The sequence below is a fragment of the Macaca mulatta genome, chromosome 16 (genome assembly GCF_049350105.2).
Source record: "Macaca mulatta isolate MMU2019108-1 chromosome 16, T2T-MMU8v2.0, whole genome shotgun sequence".
NCBI classification, from domain to species: Eukaryota; Metazoa; Chordata; class Mammalia; order Primates; family Cercopithecidae; genus Macaca; species Macaca mulatta.
The window spans coordinates 12872927-12889602 of record NC_133421.1 but is presented as its reverse complement, the minus strand read 5'-3'; the positions used below and the strand labels follow the sequence as shown (position 1 = coordinate 12889602).

The 16676-nt window shown below is 43.4% G+C and overlaps 1 protein-coding gene across 1 annotated transcript in view; it reads right to left on the bottom strand.

Moving 5' to 3' along the window:
- SHISA6 (shisa family member 6) overlaps positions 1–16676 on the bottom strand; it is a 325776-nt gene that overhangs the window by 175317 nt on the left and 133783 nt on the right. Inside the window, exon 3 of the mRNA XM_028836020.2 lies at positions 6661–6756. Within this exon, the coding sequence (XP_028691853.1) occupies positions 6661–6756 (96 nt within the window). The remainder of the gene's footprint in view (positions 1–6660; positions 6757–16676) is intronic.

The window sequence follows — 16676 nt, the reverse complement described above, 5'->3', positions numbered from 1 at the left end:
CAGTCCACGTAAAACCTGACGCAGCTGGAGGAGGTCCCTGACCTCAGCTTTGATTAACTTCTCTGCTTTGTTCAGCCTCCCACGTTAATGGTTAGTCCCTGGCCATCGTTATTTCCCAAAGTCACACTCCTCAAAAATCTTCTACTCTCACATCCTCCACCAGTTCCAGGGACCAAGGCTCTTATCCTTGCTTCCCCTTGTCCTGCTCTCTTACCCCTGGTTAGACTATTTACCCCCATCATCATTGACTAACATCTCTGCGTTTTCTGAATTTTATAAGCCAGGCCTGGCTTCATGCGCTTCTCAGAGTCAGATACAGCAAGTGCCATCAGCCTAGCCTCTAGAATTCCTCCAGCCCCACAGCTCCTCCTCCTCCTCAGATTGGTGCACTTGCACAGCCAAGCGAGCACCTTTGTGATTCCCCTTGTTGGTGAGACTCCTAAATTGGCCTCAGGATGGTCACTTGTCCAGCCTTGACCTCATCACCTGCTCCTGTGCACTCACCCCTTTTTTAGCATTTAGTCCCTGAACTTTCCGCCTCAGACCCCATGGAGTGCCTCTCTGGGTAGCAGGATGGCCATACCCAACCCAGTCCCCAAGAGCATTATCTGGATGGGATGACAGGATCTGTTCAGGGTTGTTCGGTGGGGTCTGGAAAGGTGCTTTCAGGCCAACAGCTTCTTGCATTCTGGCCTTGTCTCTATCTCCCAGGTGACCTCAGAGCAGTTCCAATATTTCCTAGGGCCTTGGAGCTGTGCCAGTTCGAGCTCTGGGCAGAAGGACCCGTATGCTACGTCTCCAGGTTCTGCAGGTCATTGTGAAAAATGCTTTGAAGCCAGACTGGCTGGGCTTTCTCCCACACCATTAGGGTGACCAACTGTCCTCATTTGCCAGAAACTGTTTTCCTAGGACGCAGGATTTTCAGTGCTAAAACTGGACAGTCCTGGGCAACCGGGGATGGTCGGTCACCTTAATCCCTCACTTACAGCTGATGGTTTGCTTTCCATTTCACTGAGAAATGATCACATACACCCACTTGCCTGCACCTCCATTCCCTGCCTTAATTGCTCCAAAGCTCCTAACTCCATTGGACCTACTTCATATATTTACTTGCGTCTTGATTTATTTCTGTCTTCTCTGACTGACATGTAAGTTTGTCTGCTGTATCCTCACTGCCCAGGACAGCGTCTAGCATTCAGCCAGTGCTCAGGAAATGTGATTTAGTGGAGGAATTAATGGAAAAATAGGCAATTGCTCCTACAACAGAGCGATCACTGTAGCTCCTTCCTTTTACCAAAGGCTTCAAAAATGTCTCTCTTTCTCTCTCCCTTGGTCTTTCTTCCTCTCTCTCTCTCTAACTCCCACTGTCCTCTATCTGGCTCCCAGCATGGCAGAAAGGACCTGGTGAATGGTGAGAAATACCAGAGGAGGAGGGCAGGTAGTAACTCGCATCGTCACCTCCATGGGGACCTACATGTCACATTTACTCTGCAGCTGCAGTGAGCACATCTGCCACTGCCACTACCACCACTGTAAGGACCCCTTACTCAGACCTGGTGTAGCCAGGGATATCCCAGTGGAAACCACTGGAATTGACAATATTGACATATGGGGGTTCTGGAAAGAATTCCCTGGCTTTTTCAACCAGGCTCAAACATCAGCCAGCCTGACTGAGTTTTTAACCAAATTGCCAAAGTCAAAGAGGGTTTCCATAGGTGTATTCATTTAGACAGATTCTGAAAATCGATCTGAGGGGACTGAGCTTCCTGTCCGGAAGAGCAGTCCCCGCCAATCTAGTGTTCATGCTGTAACTCCTGGCTCAATCTTTTTTACGACTTCCTGTCTTGCAAAATGTGTGCCTCTAATAAGAAGAGTCATCTTCTATTGAGCATTACGTGTGGTTCCCATGGAAGCACAGCCCATCCACCACCTCAGCTGCCCCCCAGCTTGGAGAGGCAGGAGAGCACAGTGAGCAGCAGCAGATCTTCAGAATCAGGCCTGGATTTGGAACAAAACACGACTGACTGCTTGATGTTGACTTAGGCAAGCTGCTCAACTGCTCTGAGTTTCACTTTTTGCCTATGAAGTGAAGGTAACAAGCTCTCCCACAGGGTGGTTGTAAAGATGAAGATACAGGCACACAGTATGTATGTATGTACGTATGTATGTATATATGTAAAGACCTGGTACATAGTAAATGCTCAACAAATAGAAGTGTTCATCACTGAGCTTTCATGGTGGCAGCCTGGAGGACTCTTTGCCTTGCTAAAGACTGTTCTCGGTTCCAGTGTTGGGGGCTGGTTGATCTTGTCTAATGAACGAAGAAAAGATTTCAGGGGAATTTGGCCTACATTCACGGTCGCTCAGATCAGCATCTTAGCCCTAGATTCTATTTATCATAAGCAATGAATGAACAGGAGGTCAAAGAAAGGAACCAAGGAAAGGGAGACATGCAGAAGTAGGTACTTAGAAGGAGACAGTCAGAGGAAAAGTAAGAATTATAAGAAAAAGAATGAGCATGCCACTCAGTTAGAAAGTCCTGAAAAAGGGTGTCAGAACTAATTCTAGTCCCTGGGGAGCCTAAGGCGGTGCTATGTAACCTGAGGGGTTGGTCAATCACTGTAGAACCTTCTAGACAAAAATGAAGGCTCTACCAACAGGTGAGAGACACAGTAGAGGCCTTTGAGGGATATGGAGCCCCACAGGCAGAATTCTATGTTTTAAAAGGTCTCACATTCTCAGTCCCACTAACAAAAGAATACCCATTTATTGCAGGCTTCCTTTGAGAGTATTTAATTACCCATGCACTATGGATCTTGCTACCAAGCAGACAGATCCATACACATTCTTATCCCCAAGCCCTTGAAATGGAGGAGCCCCCACTGATGCTAGAGGTTGCTTCTGTCTCCAAGCTGCCTCTAGAGCCTATAAAAAAGGGCTGACAGGGCTGGGCGCGGTGGCTCATGCCTGTAATCCTAGCACTTTGGGAGGCTGAGACGGGCGGATCACCTGAGGTCAGGAGTTCGAGACCGGCCTGGCCAACATGGTGAAGCCCTGTCTCTACTAAAAATACAAATATTAGCCAGGCATGGTGGCGCATGCCTGTAGTCCCAGCTACTTGGGAGGCTGAGGCAGGAGAATTGCTTGGACCCGGGAGACGAAGGTTGCAGTGAGTCAAAATTGTGCCACTGCACTGCACGCCAGCCTAGGTGACAGAGTGAGACTCCGTCTCAAAAAAAAAAAAAAAAAAAAAAAAAAAAAGCTGACAGAACTGATGTCAACTAAGATTCCAATGAAGACTCCCACACTCACTTAGAACAAGGACCATCCATGCTTGGCTCTTGGATAATCAGAGTCTGATTAGAAATACACATTAAATTAAGTGATCCAGGTTAGTAGGGCAATGGTAAAGCAGGTATTGGCTACCCATTTAGTCCTGAGAGTCAAAATAGGGCAATGCAATGGCCAGATGCCACCAGGAAGCCTAAGGAAAATGTTGGATGAAGGGGGAGAAAGGCATAAAGGAAGAGGATCTACTGAAGTTGAAACAAAGGATAGAGAAAGAAAACAAAGAGAATTAAACACATACAAATGAAAATGACCCCACATTATATGTTTCTGAATTGTTCCCTTCCACGGGATATTTACATGGGGCCAGTTGCTTACAGCTAGCACTTGGAGTTGAACTTAGTTGCTCTGAAGGAAGAGAGGATGGTTCTCTGCCCTTTACCAGAGATCCAAGCTGTCCAGAGGACTAAAGAGTCCCTGACATTAGAAGGGAAGTTCAGACCAGGTGTAGTGACTCAGTCCCATAAACTCAGCACTTTGGGAGGGGAAGGTGGGAGGATCGCTTGAGGCCAGGAGTTTGAGACCAGCCTGGGCAACATAGTGAGACCCTGTTTCTACAAAAATTAAAAAAATTTTTAATTAGCCGGGCATGGGAGCATGCACCTGTAGTCCTACTCAAGACGCTGAAATGGAAGGATCACTAGAGCCCAGGAGTTTGAGGTTATAGCGAGCTATGATTGTGCCACTGTACTTCAGCCTGGGCAACAGAGTGAGACCCTGTCTCCCTCTCTCCCTCCCTCTCCGTCTAAAAAAGGCAATCTCCATTTCCGAAGTCTGCCTGCACCCACTACCCCCACCCCCACCCTCAAACCCAGATTCTTTGTTCTTGAAACTTCAGCTGTTCTCTAAATAGGGAAATACACACAAGGTACATTCCTGGAAAGAGAAGGTGTCAGAAACCTTGGTAGAGAAGGGAATGGGGAGAAAAAATACGGCACAAATAGTGAATGGGGAGAACAAACAATGCATGCACAGGAGGGGAAGGTGGTGCCACAGAACAAGTTAAGATGGGAGATAAGGAGCATCAGACACAGCATAGCCCCACAGGCATGGGCAGGGGAGAGTCTCCTGGATGTCCCGAGCAGCAGCGACTGAAAGGACAGATGGGGACTGGGAATCACCTTTATGTGGCTATGATGGAGTCCAGTTCATTTGGAAGCAGCCTTAAGTCCACAAATGGATAAATGCATGATCTGGCTCCCCTACGGCTTGGATCCTCTCTCTTTCCACTCTCATCCTCTTTTATCCTGCTGTACTCAGACTGGCCTCCTTTCTACTTTCCCAATTCCCACCTTATTGGAGAGGCCTTCCCTGGCAAGAGCAGCTTCCTGCCACTGCACTCCCTGCTGCCTGCTTTAATTTTTCTCCTCGTACTTATGGTCAATAATTTATCTTGTCTGTTTCCCCCAGTGGAATGTGAGTTCTGTAAGGAACTCCGTAAACTCCATATCTTCTAAATATTGCTTAGCACATAGCAGGCCTCATTAAATATTTGTTGAAAGAATGCATGAACCGAAAGCCATCCTATTTATTATATGTATAAAGAGTTCTGTTGGCTGAAGTGTTGGGTGTTTTGGGTTGGACCATCTATAAGGGTAAGGGGTAGGGGAAAGGGTGAGCAACCACGGCAGTGGAGAAACCTCCATAAGAGTTGCTGTGTTCTGTCTGGAAATCCGTATTTCCACCTCTGCTCCGAGGTTTGTAGGCTTGTGGCAGCTGGCCTCCACATTGGCCCCCAACAATCCTCGGCTCCTGATATTCATGCCTCAGTGTAGTTCACACCCACTCAGAATAGGATATTGCAAAAATAATGGTGTGCAACCAATAGGATTGGTCATCAAAGACGCTGTGTCTTCTGTCTCTTTCTCTGATTACCCACCCTGACGAAATCCAGGCACCATGCAGTGAAGACACTCAGCTACCCAGGGAGAGAACGTCACAGGGAGGAACTGAAGCTTCTTGCCAACATCCAACACCATGTGAGTGAAGCGTCTTGGAGGCAGATCCTCCAGCCCTAGTCAAGCCTTCAGAGGAGGCAGCCCTGCCTGACGTGGTGATGGCAACCTCATGAGACTCCAAGCCCAAAGCACTCAGGTTCCCAACCCACAGGAACCATGTGAGATAAGAGATGTTTATTACTGTTTTAAAATGCTAAGTTTGAGAGTAAATTGTTTCACAGTGCTAGGTAATAATCACAAAGTGGATGATGTGGGGACCAGCAATCCCAGGTTTGAGTTGACTATGGCCCAGAATGTATCTTTTAGTGAGTAACTGTGAAGTGCATTTCCCACTCTGGAGATAGCTGGTCCCAGTTTGATTCTGCAACTCTCAGTAGCCACAAATGCCACCTGTATCCTCAATAAACTTTATTTAGACACAAATAGACACAACAGAAAATACATACACAGATACAGATTTTTTTTTCTCTATAGGATGAACAAACATCACATAAGGAATTTTAAAAGTAGGTGCATGGAACGTAAGAAAATATTGCACAGTTCCTTGTTTACTCACACAAGACACATATCTCAGGGGAAGACAGGGATACACCATCCCTACAACAGAATTCACATTTGATCTATAACAGCACACAGGTATTGGGACGGTAATCAAAGGAGTTAGGGATCCAGTGACTCTTGATGTGACAGAATGCTCACAACACTCGTAGGACCTTGTTTAAACAAAAGACAGAATTGAGGAGGAGTCCGTGCCCCCCGCACAGATGCTCTGCAAGCTGTCAGCTAGGTCGTAAAGCAGCTCAGCAGAAACTCTAGGTTAGCTTTCATCTTGAGGCTTGAAAGTTTGCATAACCTTCTACCTTTGTGTCCACATCCCACAGTGTTTACGGAGACACACTGAGGATGCTGAAACTCTCCACATGCACACCAGCTTAGATACCACAGTACAGAACGTTGACATCGGTTTATAAAATGCAGCTTTCAAAAGGAAAAAGAATAATAGCCAAGAGGCGAACACACACATTGCAAATGCTGCTACATCTACCGGCAGTGTTTTCTACCACACTCCCGTGGTCCCCTCCCACAGGGAGCCGCCGGCATCTGTGTCCTGCTCCCCGCCATGGGTGGAGCGGGATGGGTGTCTCTTGGAAGTCTATCGCCCTCTAAAGTCACACCTGTGACCTCCTGGTAACTCCTGTCAGAAGCCACGCATGTCACCAGGACAAGCTGCCATGGAACCACCCCGCTTTTTCCTGTCCCAGACAAGCCTCTGGCCTCCACACCATCTTCTCATTTCAGATGGGGGTTCCCTAGGCCACCTCTGTATTTTAGTAAAAAATGGTTTCCACTGTACCCTTGGTGTGTCCTCTTCCTAATGTGACAAATCCAGATGAGATGAAGTTATGGAGATCAGGTCCTCCACTTCGGTAAGCATCCTTCCCATAATGCCCTGCAAGAAGATGGGGCAGAATTACCTGGCGCATCCACGACACCAACATGGAAGACAAGTGCAGCTGCACCTCACTCAACAGTGACGGCATGCATACCAGCAGCTAAGTCAGAAGGTGGAGGCAGTCAAGAATATATATACACATATATATAAAATATATATTATATATGAAAATTATATATATTACTGAATATATATACATATACATATATAATTATATATACATATATGTGTATATATATTAGTGTATATATACACACATATATACTCAGGGGAAGACAGGGATACACATTCCTACAACAGAATTCACATCTGATCTATAACATATAATATAATATATATATAAGTATATATATACATATATGTATATAAAACTGTGCAACAAAGAACAAAGTCCTGGGAACATTACATTACACTGAACGTATAGGAGAGCAAAGGAGATACATGACTTGATTTTGGCATTTCTGGCTGAGCGCAAGGTGCACCAGAACCTTAGTCTATTTGTCCCAACGCTCTTTCCTTTATCTCACCTTCCCTCTGTCTCTTTCATCCATTATTCATTTGTTTTTTTCTTCCTAATGTTTATGAATCACACCACAACCTGTGGGACTACAGCTTGTGACTTCAGAGAAATCCAACAGCAGCTGAGGCTGACAAATAGAATGGTGGTTACAAAATACTGAGAAAATATATATGTGCTTCGCTTCCTTGACTTTCTGCAGCAGACATTATCCCCTGCCCACCTAATGCAGATATCTATATCTACCTGTGGGTTTGAGGGGAGGCAAAGACGGAGGGCAGGTTAGGATTGTGGATAGAAATTCAAAGAGACGTAAGTTAATGTTCTACTTCTGACATTCAAAATAGGATTTTGCAGTATGCTTGAAATACAGGCATTGTAAAGAAAGAAAGGCCTCCCTGAATGCCCTCCTAAAGTATGTACATGTGAAAATGGAGAAAAACCATTTCTTTCATGTTACCACAAAAGTGTATTAAAAATCGTATATATAGCTATAACAATGCACAGAACTACTTCAGATATAATGTGAAGTTTAAAAATGGACAGAAATGGTTCACTAAATAGAATCACAGTGCTGTAAAAATTCAAACCAGTGCATGCATGCGCACGCGCACACACACACACACACACATACACACACACACAGATAGAAAAAAAGCACACCAACATATTAAAGACAAATGTCTTTGGATAGTAGGAACATGAGTGCTATTTCTTCTGTCTTTTCAGCTTTTCTATATTTTCCAAGTGTTTTTTTCTATATGAATATGTAATTTGTCTCATATAAATAGGTAAAATAAATGCCTAATGGAAAAAATTATAAAAATACAAAGACAATGCAAATCTCGATTTTCCTAACAAGCCACTCTCTGGATCAGTAGATTGCAAACCTGGATTTGTGCTGGAATCGGGTAGGGGGACGAGGAGAAGGAGAGCATTAAGACAAATAGCTAATGCACATGGGGCTTAAAACCCAGACAATGGGTTGACAGGTGCAGCCAACCACCATGGCACATGTATACCTATGTAACAAACCTGCATGTTCTACACATGTATCCTGAAACTTAAAGTATATATATATATATATTTTTAATGCAGACCCTCAGACTCAACTCCAGAGATTCTGATTCAGTTGGCTGGGGTCCAGGCTTAGGCAGGTATATTTTTAAAACACTCTCTAGTGATTCTAATGTGCCACCAGAAATGAGAACCACTGCCTTAGTGTAAATGGAGGAGCAACCTAAGCTCAGTTTATTCAGGTGGCTTCAATGAATACCTCTTAGGCACTCAGCTCTACCCACTATTTATATTCAGGGCTTCAGCTCTCTTCCTCCGAAGAGTGGAGTCTAGCTCCACTTCCCTCCCTCTCACCCGAGATCTCAAACCTGAGCATGCATCCGCATAGCCAGGAGAGCTTCAAACAGGTGCCGGGTCCCACTCCCAGAGTTTCTGATTCAGAAGACCCAGGATAGGGCTCAAGAGTCTGCCCCTCTATCAAAGTCCCCTGGCGATGCGAATGCCACTGTTTTGGGAACCACATTCTGAGAAGTGGTGTCTTCACGCATCAGGAACAGGAGAATTTTGCCACTGTTTCCCTCACACTCTCCCTTCTGGAATAAATTACCTCCTTCTTCAGGGCACACAGCTTTCCAGGAGGAGCATTCTTGCTGTAAAATACTGTGGCCACAACCCTTACTTTTATAGAATAGAATTATTAGGCTGGGCGCGGTGGTTCATGCCTATAACCCCAGCACTTTGGGAGGCCGAGGCGGGCGGATTACGGGGTCAGGAGTTCGAGACCAGCCTGACCAACATGGTGAAACCCGTTCTCTACAAAAATACAAAAAAATACAAAAAATTCCAAAATAAAATACAAAAATTAGCCAGGTGTGGTGGCGTGCATCTGTAATCCCAGCTACTTAGGAGGCTGAAGGCAGGAGAACCGCTTGAAACCAGGAGGCGGAGGTTGCAGTGAGCCGTGATGGCGCCACTGTACTCCAGCCTGGGCAACAGAGTGAGGCTTCGACTCAGAAAAAAGAAAAAAAAGAACAGAATTATTAGAACTGAACTAAGGCTTCTGCCCATCTCCTAGGCCATGTGACAGCTCCAGAAACTGAACTCCACTATCTGGAGAAATACGTCTTCATCAGGCGGAGAAGAAGGGGGAGGTCAAAGGTGTGTGCAAGGGTTTGTTACCAGCCCTGGGGAGAGTTGGGACCCTTTTGTAACTCTGTCACTTCCTCCCCACCCTACCCACTAACAGAAGAGTAAGAAAAAGAAGAAACGACTCAGAACCCTCATAAATTTGGCCCGCATTAATTCAGAACCTGTGATAAATCCTGTAGAATTTGGACTGATTTTTGTGCTTCTTATAAATAACATCTTTGATAAGCAAATCGATACTGAGGAAGATGGAACATAAAACTACGCCTGTGTCACTTACAAATCACTCTTATCTGTCAGCTGGAATAAGGTCCCTCAGGGCTATGCCTTGCTCTGGGGCTCAAGGGGTGATGCTCATTAGAAAGGAACTGAAGTTTCTGGATCACCAACTATGCACCAGGCAGAGAAACAGAGCCTCTGCAAACATGGCTTTTTTTCTTTTGACATAATAATAGCTAACATTGTACACAGCATTTTGTAGTTTACAAAGATCTTTCACCTACACGCGTTACTTAAAATTGTAGTCAATGCTGTGCGGTAAGTTGTTTATTATTATTATTCTCCTGTTTTCTTGATGGAAAAATAGAGGCCCTTGCATCCAAGTCTTCTGACTCCAAATCTCATGCTCAATCCAGTGTGCACACCTAGCTTCATTTACTCCTCTCAAGAACCTCGTGAAAAATGGTCACTTTCCCAAGTTCATGGAGCTAAGTGGTTCGTAGATTCTGGTTCCCAACCAGGTCTAGCTGCCTTCAAAGTCCACCATCTTTCTACACTCTCATACTGACCACCTCACCACTGTGGCCTGAACAAATCACCTGTGACCCTTCTCTAGGACAGTGATCAAGGCACAGTAGAAATGTTAGGTCTGGAGAATTCCACTCGGTGACAGGTTCATAGAAGCTGAAGCTCAGAAGTACTGAGGTTTCGAGTCGGGGGAAAAAAAAAAGATGCTGGGGCATAATGAGGCAGCACCAAGAACATCTGAAAGGAAGAAAGAATTCTTTGGTCAAATCCATTTGGAAAATGTTGAGTTTAATGAAAAGCTACATAAAAACCAAGTCTAGGGACTTCTCACAAGGCAGTGATCACTGAACTGTCTACGGAGCCTTTATGTGTTTCAAAGCCATCCTTTGGGACACTTTTTGGGAAAGCTGCTCATGAGGCTGAGGTAGAAAAAGCACAATGACAGCTTCAGCTTTCGTTTGAGCTGTGGTTCTCAAAGTTACGTGTGCACCACACTCTCCTGGATGGCATAGATCGCTGGGTCCCGGCTCCAGAATCCCAGATTTAGTAGGTCAGAGAAGAGGCCTGACAATTTCCATTCCTAACAAGTTCCCAGATGATGCTGATAATGCTCTTAGGTCCAAGGACAACCCTTCATGAACCACTATGTTTGGACCAGTGACAGGTCAGTCTTCCGCCGGACCCAGGGTCAAGGTCTAGAACGATTTGCATTCTCTGAAGCCTCCAAAGTTTAGTATGAACAAAGGCAGCATGAAGGGAAGAAGGGCTGGTTAAAAGTGAAGCCCCGGGCCGGCTGCGGTGGCTCACACCTGTAATCCCAGCACTTTGGGAAGTCGAGGCAGGTGGATCATGAGGTCAGTAGATTGAGAGCATCCTGGCTAACATGGTGAAACCCCATCTTTACTAAAAACGCAAAAACTGAGCCAAGTGTGGTGGTATGCGCCTGTAGTCCCAGCTACTCGACAGAGTAAGACTTCATCTCAAGAAAAAAAAAAGAAATAAAAAAGTGAAACCCCAGGCAGGCAAACAGAAGAGAGGGGAGTCAGTGCCTCTTCTTTTCCTTGGTGATGCATGAAGTCAATGGGTTGATGATAGGAACTCATGATTATACGAGTAGGTATCATAGGATTTGTTAGCTGTAACACAAAGAACCTCCCCTTCCGTGTTCGGCCATCTCTGCCCATCTGCCGCTTATCAGGGTAAGAGGACAAAAGAGGGCAAACTGTGACCAAACTGCAATTCAAGAGAAACCACCATGTATATCCAGCAGAGCTCCGAACAGAAGTAAGCCAAAGTTCCGTGAAGCATGAGCACTTCCATTCACAGGACGGGGAGACACACAGTCCACAGCCAGCGACAAAGGTGGTTTCAGGTTTCAGAGGATGCCTTCCACCACGTGCTGAACCGAATGGTGCCAATCGGCATGCTGGTGATGTCTATACCTCTAGTTCTGCCACGGCCCCCTCACCTTCACCACTGACAACCCTCCCTAAAGCAACAAAGATTTCATTTTAGCTCAGTCACTGCCCAGGCTGCCTCGACCTCCCATCAGAACTCCATGCCTTTCCCAAATCTCAGCAGACTTCAGAAGTCCTAGAGACAGCACCAAAGGACAACTGTCCCCAGGCAGGATGCAGATTCAAGCTAAAGAGAGGACCGTGGCTGGGCTCCTGGTGTGTGTGATGCAGCTGACTCTGATAAGAAAGCACGCGGAGGGCAAGTGTCTCTGTGAAAGAGATTTGCTGCAAGGAAAGGAGGGAAAAAATGAGATAATATCCAAACGGCGATCTCTGTAAGACTTAACAGAATTTTGCATCTGTGAGATTAGACCAACAGCCATGAGGGGGAAACAAACTGATCAGGACAGTTTGCCTGGGGTTGCAGATCTGGACTAGAGAACGGATACAGAAGGAAACTGATAAAGCAGAATCCAATGAGAGAAAGGCACTGGGTACTCAGAGGGGAAAGACAAAGAGATAGAAACTGTGGGAGAAAAGACAGGGCACAGAGGACAACTTTAGGAGTCATATCTACTTAAAATAACACTCCCAGAGGAGAGACAGAAGGGAGAGTTCAGAAGCAATAATTAAAAGTTAATAGTTTTTCTTTTTTTCTGAACAGATGGAAGACTTTGGTCTTTACATCAAAAGAAAGAATCAAGTACCAGACTACGCATTAAAAGGGACCGATATCTAGATACACCCTGGTGAAATGCCATTTTAAAAAATAAAGGAGAAAACTCAAGCCAGCATCATACGACACAAAACCTACAGAAAGTGCAGCAATATTTTTAAGAATTTTGAGCCTTTCATTTTTGTAGAGGCGGAACAGTGTACTGGTGGAGGGACACCCTATCTGGAAATGATTGACAAGATTCAAACCTCTGTGTGTCTGTGTCCTCAAAAGCAAAAGGAAAACAATGATGATGCCCATTTCATAGGGTCTTTGAGAAGGTTAAATGAGTTAATATATACAATTCATATTATATATGTTACATATAATATGAATGATATATGTTATATATTACATGAATACACAAAGCATTTAGAACAGTACTATTAGTATTAAGTACTACTATTACTGCTTTTAAGTACTAGCATTAAGTATTTAGTATTAAGTGCTAGTACTATTTAAGTACTAGTGGTATTATTTAAGATAAGAGCTTACTATTATTTTTGAATGAAGATGTTTTGATTCCATTCCTCTAACTAAAAATTCACTGAAAATAGGCCAGGCGCGGTGGCTCACACCTGTAGTCCCAGCACTTTGGGAGGCCGTGGCAGGTGGATCACGAGGTCAGGAGATCGAGGCCATCCTGGCTAACATGGTGAAACCCTGTCTCTACTAAAAATACAAAAAATTAGCCAGGCGTGGTGGCGGGTTCCTGTAGTCCCAGCCACTGGGGAGGCTGAGGCAGGAGAATGGTGTGAACCCGGGAGGTGGAGCTTGCAGTGAGCCGAGATTGCGCCACTGCACTCCAGCCTGGGCGACAGAGCAAGACTCCGTTTCCAAAAAAAAAAAAAAAAAAATTCACTGAAAATAATGAAAAGAAGGGAGAACAGAAAAACTTTCTTCAGAAAAAAGTCCAGACTTTTCACTAAATAGGGGAAAAATATACAAACATAAACATACATGCAAATATACACAAAAACACACACACAAATCAAGGACTACGAACTTAAATACAAAAAAAATCAAACATTAAAAATTGTCAGATAAGAATCAGAGGGAATATGTTAATGATCTCAGAGGAAGAATTTTTAAACAAGACTCAAAGTCAAAAACTAGAGAGAAAACAAAAAAAATTTAAACTGTGATACATCAAAAGCAATCATGAAACTACAAGTCAAAGACAAAAAATGTATATTTACATTACTTTCTAGAGCATGTAAATAACTTCACATTAATAAGAAAGTAAACAACCCAATTAAAAAAAATAGGGAAAAGAAATGCATAGGCGACTCAAAGGAGAGAAAACCCAAAGGGCAAATACACAGAAAGTAGTGTTCAATCTCACAAGTAATCAGGGAAATTCAAATTAAAACCATAATGAAATATCATTTCACACTCAATAGACTAGCAAAAATTAAAATGCCTGAGCCTACCGACATGAATAAGCAGAAACAAGAACTCATGTACCCTTCTGGTGGGGTATAAATCGGTTCAACTGCTTTGAAAAGAACTTTGGCAATGGCTAATAAAGTTCAATGTGGGTATAGCAGGAAACTGGCCATTCTACCTCTAGGTATACACCCTAGATAAAACCTCACACGTGCATAAGGAGATAGGCACCAGCATGTTCACTGCAATACAGTTTGTAATAGAGACAAATTAGGGAAAAGAATCTATCTTCCCAGCCAGAGAAAAGTCATAAATAGCGGTGTACTCACACAATGTACTCCTATGCAGTACAAATGAAATGTAATGAAATTAAATGAACCAGAGCTCTAAATATCAGCATGGATGGTTCTCAGTCATAATGATGAATGCACAAAGCAAACAAAAAAAACAGGATGACATGACACAGAGAGAGTTTTAAAATATGCAACATAACACATTATATTGTTTAACGATGCGTGCATATGTAGTATTATACAGATACAAAGAAATGCATTGAAATGATAGAGATTTTAATATAACAGATAATTCTGTAGGTAAGAAGAAAAATGTAACAAAAAAAGTATAAAAAGTACTTCTCTGTTTCCTTTCTTATGCTGGGTAGCTGGAGACTAGACTGACAATTAAACAATTTTTTGTTTTATTTGTTTATAATCTAGATAAATGATGGATGGATAGATGGATAGACAGATGGACAGACTGATTGGTGGCTTTTGGTTAAGTGGCTGTTACCTGAGGGTTTTATTCATTGCCAAACTATCATTTAAGAATAAAGGCCACAGGCCGGGAGCAGTGGCTCACGCCTGTAATCCCAGCACTTTGGGAGGCCGAGGCGGGTGGATCACGAGGTCAGGAGATCAACACCATCCTGGCTAACACGGTGAAACGCCATCTCTACTAAAATTACAAAAAATTATCCGGGCGTGGTGGTGGGCACCTGTAGTCCCAGCTACTCGGGAGGCTGAGGCAGGAGAATGGCGTGAACCTGGGAGGCAGAGCTTGCAGTGAGCCAAGATCGTGCCACTGTACTCCAGCCTGGGTGACAGAGTGAGACTCCATCTCAAAAAATATATATATAATAATAATAATTATAAATAAATAAATAATAAAAATTTTAAAAAAAAGAATAAAGGCCACAAAGAGTGTCCAGTTTTAAGAACTCAGGGACCAAAATACCCACAAGTCATCACTGAGGGGAGAATACAAGAAGTCTTGATGACAAAATCCACCACGAAAGAAATAAAACTCTAGAATTTCTAAAAACATGAATGTATTTATCTGTAATCTTCAAGCAGTACACAAATCCCAAATTCATTAAGAAAAGATTGGCAAACTAGATTACACATTTTTAAGCATTTAACGAGTTATCTTTATTGACAGAAATAAAGTTAAATGATACTGGAGTGGCCCCAGAAAATCGGGTGTGCAAACAGGGTAATAAAAGTACACTGTAGTCATGAAATAAAACCGAAAGTAGCTTGAGGGGTGGGGGAGCAATTCTCCATCTTCAGAGCCTGCTTGAAATGCATTACGTGCCCACGGAACAGGCACAGAGCTGGCCTCTGACAAGCCAAGAGGGAGCTTGAATGGTACTTCTGTATAACCGTGCACGGCTGAAACTCTCTACGGAAAAATATACCACAGATAAAAGATAAAACACACACTATACCCCAGGGACATATTTTCAATACACGAGATAAAGTCATTTTCCCTTTGTTTACAAAAAACTCCATCATGTCAATAATAAAAAGACACACAGGTACAAACAAACAAATAATAACTAGAAAAAATACAGTAAAAAATACACCAAAACTTAAAAAAAGAAAAAAAAAAAACCCAATAGGTAGTACCCCACTACACACAGAAAGAAAATGTTTTAAAAGGCTAATGGATATATAAAAATATGATTAACCTTAACTCCCAATTAAGAAATGCAAATCAAAACCACAATGAGATACAATCTCACACCAGTTAGAATGGGAATCATTAAAAAATCAGGAAACAATAGGTGCTGGAGAGGGTATGGAGAAACAGGAACACTTTTACACCATTGGTGGAACTGTAAACTAGTTCAACTATTGTGGAAAACAGTGTGGTGATTCCTCAAGGATCTAGAACTAGAAGTACCATATGACCCAGCCATCCCATTACTGGGTATATACCCAAAGGATTATAAATCATGCTGCTGTAAAGACACATGCACACGTATGTTTATTGCAGCACTATTCACAATAGCAAAGACTTGGAATCAAGCCAAATGTCCATCAGGGACAGACTGGATTAAGAAAATGTGGCACATATACACCATGGAATACTACGCAGCCATAAAAAAGGATGAATTTGTGTCCTTTCTAAGGACATGGATGCAGCTGGAAACCATCGTTCTCAGCAAACTATCGCAAGAACAGAAAACCAAACACCACGTGTTCTCACTCACAGGTGGGAATTGAACAATGAGATCACTTGGACACAGGAAGCGGAACATCACACACCGGGGCCTATTGTGGGGAGAGCGGAGTGGGGAGGGATAGCATTAGGAGATATACCTAATGTAAATGATGAGTTAACGGGTGCAGCACACCAACATGGCACATGTATACATATGTAACAAACCTGCACGTTGTGCACATGTACCCTAGAACTTAAAGTAATTAAAAAAAAAAAAAAAAACCCGCCAAGGTCGTCAGGGAAAGCCTGAGAAGCAGTCACAGCCAAGAGAGGCTTAAGGAAACTTGACAACTAAATGTAATGTTGTATTCCTGAATATCATTTTGGAACAGAAAAGGGATATTAGGTAAAAGCTAAGGAAATCTGAATAAACTACAGACTTTAGTTCATTAAAAAAAAAAAAAAGAAAGAAAACACAAAGCAA